At 35.7% G+C, this 14,828-nt stretch overlaps 1 protein-coding gene across 21 annotated transcripts in view; it reads left to right on the top strand.

Moving 5' to 3' along the window:
* The window catches only part of STK33 (serine/threonine kinase 33), a 401,742-nt gene that overhangs the window by 233,702 nt on the left and 153,212 nt on the right, over positions 1-14,828 (top strand). For 20 of the 21 annotated variants that reach the window (XM_077113907.1, XM_077113912.1, XM_077113908.1 and 17 more), the window contains 3 exons: positions 1,791-1,895; positions 11,163-11,301; positions 13,572-13,660. In XM_077113907.1, coding sequence (XP_076970022.1) covers positions 1,791-1,895; positions 11,163-11,301; positions 13,572-13,660 — 333 coding nt within the window. Of the gene's footprint in view, positions 1-22; positions 351-1,790; positions 1,896-11,162; positions 11,302-13,571; positions 13,661-14,828 lie in introns of those variants that run through there. The other variant, XM_077113913.1, reaches the window with a different exon arrangement.

The following is a 14,828-nucleotide window of genomic DNA, read 5'->3' as shown; positions in this document are numbered from 1 at the left end:
GTGTGACCTGGATTATTATTTGCTTTGTCCCTTTTTTGTCAAGTAGGTTTAGGGTTTGGGTTTTAGGGTAATAGAGACAGGGTATCTGCTGCTTGTACTTCAGGGATGAAAAGTCTTCCACAGACATACTAATACTGAGAATTTACAGAACACTAAGATAGTGCAATAAAGTTCTATAGTCAATAAGTGAATTAAAGAACATTATATTAAGCAGGTCAGGCCATTTGGGGGTAGGGAGGAGGAAGAGAGTTGAGATGGAAATTAGGAGAAATTGTGGGAACTTTCCATATGTTGACTACACAGGAATCTACTCCTAATGGTCACTGTTTCTCTGGACCTCTGGGATAACCGTAAGATGTAATTTTATCTTACAGAATTAGGGCATAGTGGGGTGGGCAATACCATTCACTCTGTGAGGGTTGTGGTTAAAAGATGATGATAGCTGGAAGAAGGGATGATGTAGGTGGAGTTTTAGCTAGGTGGAGTTTGCTATATAATAAATCCATTTACATTCCTTTAAGAGCCAGTGCATATTCTCTTCAACTAATATTGTGGAGCTGGGACATTTGTAATCCCTTTCAGGGATCTGTTTACATGGAAATAAGATCTCATTGCCTGTTGTTTCTGTTGCATTATCTCTCTCTATATATATATCTCTATATATGTTTCAGTTTACTAGCTTCTGAAATGCAATATACCAGAAACAGAATGGCTTTTAAAAAGGGGAATCTAATAAGTTGGTAGCTAACAGTTCTAAGGTTGAGAAAATGTCCCATTTAGAACAAGTCTATAGAAATGTCCAATCTAAGGCATCCAGGGAAAGATGCCTTGGTTCAAGAAGACTGATGAAGTTCAGGGTCTCTCTCTCTCTCTCAGGTGAGAAGGCACATGATGAACACAGTCAGGTTTTCTCTCTCAGCTGGAAAAGCACATGGCAATCATGGCATCATCTGCTAGCTTTCTCTCCTGGCTTCCTGTTTCTTGAAGCTCCCTAGGAGGTGTTTTCCTTCTTCATCTCCAAAGGTCACTGGCTGGTGAACTCTGCTTCATGGTACTACAGTATTCTCTGCTCTCTCCAAATCTCCTTCATTCTCCAGAATGTTTCCCCTTTTATAGGATTCCAGAAACTAATCAAGACCCACTCAAATGGGTGGAGACACACCTCCACTTAATCCAGTTTAACAACCACTCTTGATTAAATCACATCTCCAGGGAGATGATCTAATTACAGTTTCAAACATACAGTGCTGAATAGGGATTAGAAGAAGCGGCTGCCTTTACAAAATGGGATTAGGATTAAAACGTGGCTTTTCTAGGGTACATACATCATTTCAAACCAGCACAATATAAAAGCAGAGCAAACCATAAAACAACAGAAGAAAAACATTTGTTTTTGTTTTCTCCAATTGATGTTTCTGGCAAGCAGAATTTTATATATATATATTATGCCAACTTCAAAGGATCAACGTGATTTTGAAGGAAGTATTAGAAATTATGTTAAAAATTGGAATAATTTTTGGAAGGAACAGATAACATGTTGTGACTGTTTGTAGAATATATAATGTAAGAAACAGATATGATTTGGGGTTACATCATATACAGCTTAAAATTGTACAAAGGAAATGGGGCAAAATTTAATATAACCATGGAATTAGATGCATGCTATCATTTGAAAAAGAAACTCCTCAAGAAAATGAAGGAAAATATAAAATGGCTAACTTTTATATTAAGGTAGTAGGAGAAATGAGACACTCATTCTATATGTGAAATCTGTTTCCTCATTAATTAAGGCTGGAAGCTCTGCTGTGAAATTACTTGAACGTGAGGTGAACATACTAAAAAGTGTGAACCATCAACACATCATACATCTGGAACAAGTGTTTGAGACGCCTAAGGTAAAGCTCTGTCAGGTTGCATTTTAAAAGTTGTTATTACAAAATGAACATTGTTCATTGTTCCCTTGGCGGCACTGTTCTCATGTCATTGGCATGGGTTTGTTACTGGAGATTGATGAGAGCATTCTGGAGGACTTTTATCAGGTGTCTGATGATTAAATTAATGTCTGTAGTGATATTTCTGGGTGGCACGTTGAAAACGAATGTTAAAATTGAAACAACTTCATATACTACCAAATAGCGATTAGAGCTTCTTTAGAGGTAGCTTTCCGTTTGCACCAATCCTTAGTTTCTCCATAGGTGTTTTGGAATATTGTCGTAATTTTGCTGGATTAGCTTCATCATCAAATTGACTTGGGCATATTTGGCACTATATAAGAGATATTTTGTCATCTGTGTGTTACCAGCATGTTTACCTTCTTTCTTCCATAGATGCTATTGTTCTTCTCTTTAAATACCTGTAATTTTAATTTAGAGTTGTTCAGAAGTCTGGGTAATTTGCCATTCTGCCTCTAGATTGTACAGTGCCTGTAGGTTTACATATTTCTCTGCTTGGGGACAATATATTGTTGTTATTAGGCATGTGGACTCTAGTGTCAGATTGCCTGTTGGTTTGAATTCTGACTCTACCCTTTATTAGCTTTGTGCTCTGAACATATTATTCAACTTCCCTGTACCACAGACTCTTCATCTGTAAAATGGTTTTATAATAATATCTACCTCATTTGATTGTTGAAAGATTTATTGGACATCTGTCTCATTAAACATTAACCTCTGTTCTTTGTTTCCTTTGCCAGTCTCTAAGATAGTAATAGTCAATTTGGGTTATTTATTATGCCTGATTCATAAGGAAAGTCCTTAACAAGGCATCATCAATATGATGCTTTATTCCCAAAGACTGTGGCATTCTGGGGCTGGCTGTCAGCAATCCTTGGCTACTCTGTCACATGGCCAGGCACTTGGTGATATCTCCTGGTCTCTCCCTTCTCTTCTGGGTTTTTTTGGGTTCAACTTCTTATTATCTGTGGCTTTCTCTCTCTCTGTCAGAAATCTGTTTATAGGGACTCCAGTAAAAGGATTAAGGCCAATCCTGATTGAGATGGGTCACACCTTAACTGAAATAGCCTCAAAAAAAGTTCCTACTTACAACAGGTTCACACCCATAGGTACGGATTAAATTTAAGAACATTTTTTTCTGAGGTACATACTGCTTCAAATCCCTACATCTTATTAGTCTTATTCAGCATGTGTTTTTTAACTTTTTTTAGTGTAAAGTATAACATATATACAAAGCAAAGAAATAAAAAAGCAATAGTTTTCAAAGCACTCTTCAACAAGTAGTTAAAACACAGATCTCAGAGTTTGTCATGGGCTACCATACAATCCTCTCATCAGGGTGTTTTTTAAAACCTTAAGCATTGCAATTTTCATCTCTAGATATTTGACTTGGGTCTTTATTAGATCTTCTGTGTCTCTATTGAACATAACAATTCCTTCTCCTTTTTTTTATTAGAAAACTTTTAGGTTTACAGAAATAATGCAGAAAATACAGAGTTCCCCCAAACTCCCTCCACCCCGCATACAGTTTTCCCTGTTATTAATACTTTGCATTAGTGTGGTATGTTTGTTACAATTGATAAAAGATTATTGTAATTGTACTATTAACTATACCCCATAGTTTACATTAGGGTTCACAGTTTGTTTTGTACACTCCTATGTTTTTTTTTTATTCACACCCAAATTATTTTACTCCACAATAAATAATGAAGGGCTGACAAAATTATTCTTCAACAGGCATTTACTGAAACTATAGAGTGTCAAGAACTGTCTATACATTATTTTAATTAACATTTTCAGAAGCCTCCGAGGTTAGAACTGTTATTGTCATTTTATATTCAAGGAAACTGAGGATTGGAGAAGTTATGTATAAGTTACCCAGGAACATCCGTGTAACAGATGATGGAGGCAAAATGCTGATTGAATAAGAGTTGTCTCACTACAAAGTACTTGTTTCAACTATAATCATCTACCAGTAACTGGGCTTTTTCCCTCCTTTTTCTATAATCCTATGCTTTATGTTTTTTTGCTAGTAACATATTTGCTGCATTCCTTTTTTAACCACATTAAGATATATAATTCAGTGGTATTAATTACAGTTACAAGGTTGTGCTACTATCAACACTATCCACTATGAAAACTTCCATCACACTCACCAGAAACTCTGTACCAATTAACTTCCCATTCCTGACTCCCCACTATGGCCCCTGCTAACTTGTATTCTAGCTTATGACTGTATGGCTTTGCTTATCCTAATCGTTCCTTTCAGTGAGAGCATATAATAGTTGTCCTTTGTGTCAGGCTTATTTCACTCAACATTATGTCTTTAGATTCATCTATGTTGTTGTATATATCCGAATTTTATTCCTTTTTAGGGCTAAACAATATTCTGTTAAATGTATATGCCACATTTTATTTATGTAGTCACGATTGATGGACACATTAGTTGCTTCCATCTTTTGGTAATTAATATTGCCACTATGAACACTGATGAGCAAATATCTGTCCAAGTCCCTGCTTTCAGTTCTTTGGGCTATATACCTAGAAGTGGGATTGCCAGGTCATATGGTAATTATTTACTTAACTTTCTAAGGAAACGGAAAACTGTATTCCACAGTACTTGCATCATTCTACATTCGCACCAACAATGAATGAGTGTTCCCATTTCTTCACATCTTCTCCAAAATTGTTATTTTCCATTTTTTAAGTAGTAGTGATTCTAGTGGATCTGAAATGATCTCTCATTGTGGATGTGATTTGCATTTCCCTAATGGCTAATGATATTGATCATCTCTTTATTTGCTTATTGGCCTTTGTATATCTTCTTTGGAGAAATGTCTATATGAGTTCTTTGCCCATAATTTAATTGGATTGTTTGTCTTTTTGTTGTTCAGTTGTAGGATTTCTTTGTGTATCTAGATATTAAACCCTTGTGAGATATGTGGCTTCCAAATAATCTCTCCCTTTTTATAGATTGTCTTTTTACTTTCAAGATAAAGTCCTTTGATGCACAAAGTTTATAATTTTGATGAGCTCCCATTTTTCTATTTTTTTTTGTCTGTTGTTTCTACTTTTGAAGTAAAGTCTAAGAAACCACTGCCTAACACAAAACCCTAAAGAAGCTTTCCTATGTTTTATTGTAGGAGACTTAGGGCTTTGGTTCTTAAATTTAAGTCTCTGATCCTTTTTAAGTTAACTTTTGTATACTTTGTGAGGTAATGATCCACTTTTATCCTTTTCCAGATGGCTATCCAGTTTTCCCAGCACTATTTGTTGAAGAGGCTATTCTTTCCCTACTGAGTGGACCATTGTAAAAAATCGGTTGGCTGTAGAAATGAGGGTTTATTCTGAACTCTCAATTTGATTCCATTGGTCAATAAATCTGTCTTTGTCCAGTACCATGCTGTTTTGATGATAGTAGCTTTGTAATAAGTTTTAAAATCAGTAAGTACACATCCTCCAATCTTATTTTGTTTTTTAAGATGGCTGTGGCTATTTGGGGCCACTTACCCTTCCATATAAATTTGATGATTGGCTTTTCCAGTTCCGTAAAGAAAATTGATGGAATTTTGATTGGGCTTGCATTGAATCTGTACATAATTTCAGGTAGAATTAATATCCTAACAATATTTAGTCATTCAATTCATGAACACGGAATGTCCTTCCATTTATTAAGATCTTGTTTATTTTTTTCAGCAGTGTTTGTACATCTCCATGTTTAAGTCCTTTAGATCCTTGGTTAAATTTATTCCTTGATACTTGATTCTTTTAGTTGCTAATTGTAAATGGATTTTTTCTTGATTTTCTCTTCAGATTGTTCATTTGTTGAGTATAGAAGTACTACTGATTTATGTGTGTTGATTTTGTATCCTGCCACATTGCTGAATTCATTTATTAGCTCTAGTAGTTTTGTTGTGAATTTTTCAGGGTTTTCTATATATATGATCATGTCATCTGCAAATAGGGAAAATCTTGATTCTTTCATTCTAATTTGGATGCCTTTTATTTCTTCTTCTTGTCTAATTGTTTTGGCTAGAACATCCAATACAGTGTTGAATAACAGTGGTGATATTGGGCATCCTTGTCTTGTTTCTGATCCTAGAGAGAAAGTTTTCAGTCTTTGACCTTTGAGTATGATATTAGCTGTGGGTTTTTCATATATTTCTTTTATCATGTTGAGGAAGTTCCCTTGTATTCCTATTCTCTAAAGTGTTTTTATCAAGAAAGGATGTTAAATTTTGTCAAGTGCCTTTTCTGCATCAGTCAAATGATCAGGTGTTTTTTCTGCTTTGATTTGTTAGTATGGTGTCTTACATTAATTGATTTTCTTAGGTTGAATCATCCTTGCATACCTGGGATAAATTCCACTAGGTCATAGTGTATAGTTCTTCTACTGTGCTGCTGAATTTGATTTGCAAGTTTTTGTTGAGGATTTTTGTATCTATATTCATTAGAGGGATTGGTCTGTAATTTTCTTTTCTTGTCGTATCTTTGTCTGGCTTTGGTATTAGGGTGATGTTGGCTTCATAGAATGAGTTAGCTCATTCTATGAGGTAGCTTTGGCTTCATAGAATGAGGTAGCTTTCCCTCCCCTTCAATTTTTTTGCAGAATTTGAGCAGGATTGGTACTAATTCTTTCTTGAATGCTTGGTAGATTTCACATGTGAAATGATCTGGTCCTGGACTTTTCTTTTTTGGGAGTTTCTTGATGACTGGTTTAATCTCTTTACTTGTGATTGTTTTGTTGAGGTCATCTATTTCTTCTCAAGTCAATGTTGGTTGTTCAAGCCCTTCTAGGAAGTTGTCCATTTCATCTACATTGTCTACTTTATTAGCTTATACTTGCTCATAGTATCCTATGATTACCTCCTTCATTTCTACGCAGTCAGTAGTTATGTCTCCTCTTCCTTTTCTCATTTTATTTGCATCTTCTCTCTCTCTCTCTCTCTCTCTCTTTTTTTTTTTGTCAACCTAACTAGGTGTGCTTTGAATTTATTGATTTTCTAAAAGAACCAACTTTTGGTTTTATTGATTTTCTTGATTGTTTTCGTGTTCTCAATTTCATTTATTTCTGCTCTAATCTTTGTTATATCTTTCCTTTTGTTTGCTTTGGAGTTAGTTTGCTGTTCTTTCTCTAGTTCTTCCAAGTGAACAGTTAATTCCTCTATTTTTGCTTTTTCTTTTTATAATATAGGCATTTAGGGCAATAAATTTCCCTCTTAGCATTGCCTTTGCTGCATTCCATAAATTTTGATATGTTGTATCTTCATTTTTATTTGCCTCAAGATATTTACTGATTTCTCTTGTAATTTCTTCCTTGAACTACTGGTTGTTTAAAGAGTCTATTGTTCAGCTTCTGTATATCCAACTTCATTGCACTGTGATATGAAAAAGTGTGTGTATGATTTCAATCTTTTTAAATTTATTGAGACTTGCTTTGTGACGCAGTCTATCCTTGAGAGTGAACCATGAGCACTTGAGAAAAATGTGGGATGTAATGTTCTGTAAATGTCTCCTAAGTCTAGTTCACTTATATTATTTAAATTCTGTTTCTTTGTTGATCCTCTGTCTAGATGTTCTCTCCATTGATGACAGCAGGAATTGAAATCTCCAACTATTATGGTAGAGGTGTCTGTTTCTCCTTTCAGTGTTGTCAGTGTTTGCCTCATGTACATTGGAGCACTCTGGCTCTATGCATAAATATTTATGATTGATATGTGTTCTTATTGAATTGTTCCTTTTATTAATACATAGTGTCATTCTTTGTCTCTTTTAATTGTTTTACATTTGAAGTCTAATTTGTCAGATATTAGTATAGCTACTACTGCTCTCTTATGATTGTTGTTTACATGAAATATCTTTTCCCAACCTTTCACTTTCAACCGATTTTTGTCCTTGGGTCTAAAGTGAGTCTTCTGTGGACAGCATATAGATCGGTCCTGTTTTTAAATCCATTCTGCCAGTCTGTGTCTTTTGATTGGAGAATTTAATCCATTAATATTTAGTGTTATTATTGTGTAGGCAGTACTTTCTTTTTACCATTTTGCCTTTTGGATTTTACATGTTGTTCTAGTTTGCTAGCTGCTGGAATGCAACATACCAGAGATGGATTGACTTTTAATAAAAGGGGATTTATTTTGTTAGTTCTTCAGAGGAAAGGCAGCTAACTTTCCACTGAGGTTCTTTCTTACATGAGAAGGCACAGGATGGTCTCTGTTGGCCTTCTCTTCAGGCCCCTGGGTTCCAACAGCTTTCCCCAGGGTGACTTCTTTCTGCATCTCCAAAGGCCTGGACTGAGCTGCGAGTGCTGAGATGAGGAATGCTGAGATGAGGAATGCCAAGCTGCTTAGGCTGTGCTACGTTGAGCTCTCTCATTTAGGTACCAGCCAATTAAATCAAATATCATTAATTACAGCAGGCACGCCTCTTAGCTGACTGCAGATGTAAATCAGCAACAGATGAGGTTTACGTACCATTGGCTCATGTCCGCAGCAACAAAACTAGGTACACTCACCTGGCCAAGTTGACAACTGAATCTAACTACCATACATGTCATATCTAATTTTTTTCCTCTTTTTACCTTTATTGATAGTCTTCATTTCTATACTCTTCTCCAGACCTCTCTCTCCTGCCTTTTCTTATCTGCCTATAGTGCTTCCTTTAGTAATTCTTGTAGAGCCAGTCTCTTGGTCACAAATTCTCTCAGTGATTGTTTGTCAGGCCAGTTTTGCTGGATATAAAATTCTTGGTTGGCAGTTTTTCTCTTTTAGAATCTTAAATATATCATATCACTGCCTTATCACCCCCATGATTTCTGCTGAGAAATCCACACATAGTCTTAGTGGTTTCCCTTGTGTATGATGGATTGCTTTTATCTTGCTGCTTTCCAAATTCTCTCTTTCTTTTTGACATCTGACAATCTGATTAGTAAGTATCTTAGAGTATGTCTATTTGGATCTATTCTGTTTAGGGCACCTCTTGGATCTGTAAGTTTATGTTTCATAAGAGGTGGGAACTTTTCAGTGATTATTTCCTCCATTAGCTTTCTCCTCCTTTTCCCTCTCCTTTTCCTTCTGGGATACCCAGAATATGTGTATTTGTGCGCTTCATGTTGCTGTGCAATTCCCTGAGACCCTGCTTATATTTTTCCATTCTTTTCCCTATGTTTTCTTTTGTGTGTCAGATTTCAGATGTCCATTCCTCCAGTTCACTAATCCTTTCTTCTACCTCTTCAAATCTGCTGTTGTAGGTTTTTATTGTTCTTTTTCTCCATCTCTTCTACTGTGCCTTTCATTCTTATAAGTTCTGTGATTTGTTTCTTCAAACTTTCAATTTCTTCTTTTTGTTCACTCAGAGCCTTCTTTATATCCTCCCTCAAGTTGTTGATTTGAATTTTGATAAGCTTTTCCATGTCTTTATCTCATTTGAATTTTTCATATTTTCAATTTTCCTAGTATGATTCATTATTTCTTCTGGTCTAGGCATTTGATCTCCTTAATTAGTTTATTCTGAAGGTTGTTTTCACTCTTTTACCCAAGATTTTCTTGCTGGATGACTTTGTTCTCTATCTGTTCTTTGATATTCAGTTCAACTTATTCTAGACCTGTAGCATAGGTTCTGTTTAACTGATCAGAATTTTTCAGTTCTTGTTTTTCTGTTTCTTCCCCTGCCTATATGGAGTCTTTTTTTTTTTTTTTTGATGAGGGTTTCCTCAAATATTATAGACCCCAGTCAGATTTTCCCAGACCAGACTAGCTCATGTCTCAGGAGGAAAGAGTTGCTAGCATCTGTGGTCCCTGAGGGTGAGACCCAGCAGATTGATAGACTTCCTTATGAAGCCTCCAGACTGTGTTTCTTCTATCCTGCCTAGCACGTGGTACTTTTCTGCCTGTGGCTTCCCACTTGCATAAAGTGATATGATGCATTTAATTTCAGTAGTCTCTGCCAGGGGCGTAGTTGAGATGGAGGTGAGGTTGTAAGTTAGCATTAATTGCTTCAGTTTTGTAGTCCCTGGAGTCATGAATTCCTTGAAGGAAAGATTCCACTTATGCTGGGCCCCACCTTTCTCTTGCAGAGGATTCAATTAGGGATTAGATAATTAACTCCTTTCACCTAGTGACTAATTACTTTCTCTCAGATGAGCTTAATTCCGCCCTTGCCTAGGGCAGTGCTAAAGCCTGAGAAGGCTTCAAGTTGTATCTAATGAAATGTTAAGGAATAGGAAAAAAGAAAAAAAAGCCTTTTCAGAGTCAGACCCCTGTTCCTTGGTTTGTCAATGAAGAGCTTAAGTTGTTGCGTGTCTCTGTGTATGTCCAGGCTCTATATGCCCTGTTTTCTCGGGGTCCAACTCTTTTCCAGTATTTTGTGCTGTCCGACTCAAAAGCCTCTGTTTCTCTCTCTCTTTTTTTTTTTTTCCATCAGCCCTGCCTCCTCTCTTTGGGGGCAAAAACTCCTCATTTCTTTAGTGCTCATTTCAGGTTTATCTGTGCTGGGGGTCTATTTTCTGTATTCAGAATTTGTTAATTCTGCAATTGGAGCTTGGTTAAGATAAGTTCTTGTTGCTAGTAAAGTTTTTTTCCCTTTTCCCTTGGGGAACCATCCTGCTGTGCCTGTGGGGGAGGAGTGCCAGTCTCCGCTGCTTGGGGGACTTACAATTCTGTGTGGTTCTCAGCCATTCCATCTGGTCCAGATTGATTTATGATGTCTGGCCACTAACGTAGCCCCAAAGGTTGTTCTATACTGGTCCTGGCTATTTACTAGCTGTTCTGGAGGGCAGACTAAATTCCACACCTCACTATGCTGCCATCTTGCCCCTCCTCATCATTTGTTGTTCTTTTAACAGCAATGCTATTTCAAACTTTGGTGCTTTGTGAATGCCATCTCCTCTGCCTGTTCTTTATTGTAACCTCCTCAGGGAGCATTCTTCAGGCAGAGGCTTCCCTTTCTCTACAGCCCAGGGTGCTTTGGGCATGCCTCTGCTATTTGCACTGATTGGGTGATACTATAATTATCATTATACTGTGAGCTCTTTGAGGTTAAAGACTATGCGTATATATCTTGTTCTTGTATTATCCAGCACAGTGTCTTATACATAGTAGATAATAAATATTTTTGAATGATTGAAGCTATGATATTTCTACTATATTGTGTAACATTTTAAACTTCTCCAACTATGTAATTTGCATTTTTTTTTTTTTTTGGTAATGCCAGAGAATGTATCTTGTGATGGAGCTTTGTGAGGATGGGGAACTCAAAGAAATTCTGGATAAGAAAGGGCATTTCTCAGAGAATGAGACAAGGTGGATCATTCAAAGCCTCGCATCAGCAATAGCATATCTTCACAGTAAAGGTAAGAATAAAATTATCCAACTCGTTGAGTCCATAAATGCAGTTATTACTTTTGTTTAAGAGTAATTATGATCAGGATTCATAGTCACATAGATAATGCTTGCTAATATAGAAGATTTTATTTTTATAAACCACATTTTAAAGTCTTTCTAATTATTCTAATTGCTCTACTATTCTTTGTTGATACTGCTGCTGCTTTTCCTCTTGCTCCTCACTTTTTTCTTCAAGGTTAGTTTGGCCTGCATGTGACTTCATAACCTTCTCATTTCACAGAAGAGAAAAACTGTGTTTGGGAGAGTTGATGTGACATGGTTAGGTATGACAGAGCTGGCCCTAATTTAAAAGATATTTACTGAGCATCTACTGCTTATAGTTGGCTTAGAGTTACAAAGATAAAAAGAAAGGCCACTACTCCTCAAAAAATTTAATTAGTTGGAGATTATACATGAAGACAAATTATAATTCAATATAAGCATTTCTCTAGCAGAACCATATAAGGTACAAAGATCATACAGGTATACGTGTCTCATTTGTTTTAGAAGATCAGGAAGAATTCACAGAGGATGCAATAAACTGAGGTTTAAAAGGTGGAATATAAATATATAAAAAGGGGAGGCCTTTCCAGGCAGAGAAGACAGTTTTTGCAAGGGTAGGGAACTCAAGACTGAATGTTATGCTAATATCCCACATTAAGCTATAAATTCAGTACAGCTCTGTTTCAGTTTGCTGAAGCAGACAGAAGTGCAATATACCAGAATATATAAAGGGGATTTATTAAGTTACAAGTTACAATTCTAAGGTCATGCAAATGCCCAAATTAAGGCACCAGCAAGAGGATTCTTTCTCTCAAGAAAGGCTGATCATGTCCAGGTTTTCTCTGTCATATGGGAAGGCACGTAGCTATGTATGCTGTCCTTCTCTCCTGGCTTCTGGGTTCAAATGACTCTCTTAGCTCCTTCTGCATCTCCAGACATCTATATCTCTCTGTTCTCTGTATTGGTTCTGAGCTCAGTATCGGTTCTGAGTTCTCGCTCTGTCTGTGAGTTCTTTTAAGATTCTAGTAAACTAATTAAGACCTACATTGAATGGGCGGGGCTACATCTCCATGGAAATGATCTAATCAGAGTCCCCACCCACAGTTGGGTAGGTCACATCTCTGTGGAAACAACCTAATCAAAAGATCGCACCCACAATAAGTCTGCATCCTCAAGATTGGATTGAAAGAACTTGGCTTTTTTGGGGGTACATAACAGTTTCAAACCAGCACAAGTTCCAAATGAATTCTCTTCAGAATTGTTCATGGAACTTGGTAAGATTATTTGAAAATGGGTACGAATAATCAAGAAAATAAAGAAAAAGAAGAATGATATGAGGGTGGGGAAAGGAAACTTGCCCTGCCAAGGATCAAAATATATTGTCAACGTATTGTAATTACAACTGCCTGGTGTTTTATGTAAGAAGAGACAAACAGTGCAAAAGAAACAGTTAAAAACCCAAAAACAAAAGCTGGGAACTGTGAAAGGGAACTGTAAATGGTTGGGTATAATTTCCAGTTTAAGGATTATTCAACTACATTTTCCAGCAACTATACATATAAATTTTTAAGTCTAGGGTAATGATTGCTATGAATATGAACTGAATTGGCTATTTGTAGAGGAAATATTTGGTACATAATATGTGCATGTAATTCAGTTCTGACATGTGCACCTGGAGATTTTGTATCACAAGGATTTTCTTTGTTTTTTTATTTTATTTTTAACATAGAAATAGTAGGAATAGTGTGCTGATGTTGTATTGAAGTAAGTATAATTTTGTACATGTAGCCAAATTGCAGTATGTTAAATATTCATATTGGTAATCAACATATACATGAAAGTAAAGAAGTAATCCTCTCATTTGAAGACTAGGGATATGGGAAACCTTTCTGACTTGTGACTAAGACTGTCTTCCCACTCCTGGGAATACCTAACCTTACAGAATCTTCCTCTTCTAATAACCCACCAGGCTACTCTTCATTAAGAACAGTTAATTGAGGTGGCAGAAAAATGGGTAGAGATGAGGGAGTCAAGAAAATGGCTTTTTAAAGTTAGAAGTGTGGGAGTAAGAGATTTGCAAATAAGGGAATAGAACAGGGCAGAATTACACTTGGCCATCCTCAAAATTTTCAAAAGTGGGTATTAATTTGTCAGATATATTTATTTGTTCTGTTTGTGTCCCTTCAAAATATTTTTCCATTATTGACCTCATTTGATTTGTTTATTTTCTTCATAGATATAGTACATAGAGATCTAAAACTGGAAAACATATTGGTTAAAAGCAGCTTTGCTGATGATAACAATGAAATGAACTTAAACATAAAGGTAAGATATTAGAAATGGTGGTAAGCATTTGCATATGAACAGTTTGATAGCAAAGTGGCAAAGCACGTTCTCTTTTTATATACATATTAGTAGCTTTTAAGCAGTCAGAAAATAGGTAGTTTGTGCTAAAAAATAAAAATTTCACAAAATTTTTAACTGACAATAATCATTTTACAAGTTAAGTAAATTGAATTTTTTAAAAGTACCTGTTCCTTTGGATAGTTCTAGATTGTTAGTTAATAGCAAACAAACAGATGTCCTGGATTCTGATTAATTTCAAATTATGCCTGGAAATTTGATATAAATATGCGAGAGATTTGGAGAAAAGCATACCTAGGTTGTACCTTTGTCCTAAAATCTATATTCCTCATTGAAGAATTTCCTGGGTATTAATATTTATACCCTAAGCACAATTAAGATGCCAAGTGTTTATTCTTGAAGGCTTTATTCAGATTAAATGTTCCTTAATGTAAAATAAATGATAGGATTCATTATTTATTATATAGAATTTTAATAGTGGCTGCTTTCAAAATATGTGAATGTGTTAAATAAAATATTGTCTGTGAATAATTTGCTGTGTTGCAGAAGCTAAATCCTTATGTAATATGAATAGGTTCAAAACATTTTTATTTACCCAAGTAAATATTCTTGAATAGTCCCATTATAAATTCAGTGAAAGCAAAATTTCTATATGTCTTATTCACTGTTGGTACATGGAGTAGTGCTGAAACATAGAATATGTTCAATTAATATCTGGTAAATTAAGGAATAAATGCTGTCCAAAGAACTGAATTGAACCATGAAACCTTTTGTATATTTGGTATCTGTATAGATTTTCTGTGGAGCAAGATATGTATGTCTCAAAGCTCCAAGTGAGATATTTGTGAAAATTCCTAGAGAAATCAATTCATCAATTTAGAATAGTAGTGATTTCTATGCTGAAAGGAACGTTTTTTGAACCTAGGGTACTGGAAACTTTACATTCAGTGTCTGTGGACCAAGAGCCTGTCTTTGGTTGTATAATCAATGAATGTTCCTATTTTCCTGCTCTCAGCCCAAAGCTGTTTAACACCAACTTTGGAGGCAAGACCAAGGGCACATACCTAATGTTTAATGACCAAATATTTAGTGACCAAGATTTAGAAACGAGCAGAAAGATTGCAGTAAT

This window comes from Tamandua tetradactyla, chromosome 8 (genome assembly GCF_023851605.1).
Source record: "Tamandua tetradactyla isolate mTamTet1 chromosome 8, mTamTet1.pri, whole genome shotgun sequence".
Taxonomy (NCBI): Eukaryota; Metazoa; Chordata; class Mammalia; order Pilosa; family Myrmecophagidae; genus Tamandua; species Tamandua tetradactyla.
The sequence above is the reverse complement of the archived record's forward strand: the minus strand, read 5'-3'. Positions and strand labels throughout refer to the sequence as shown.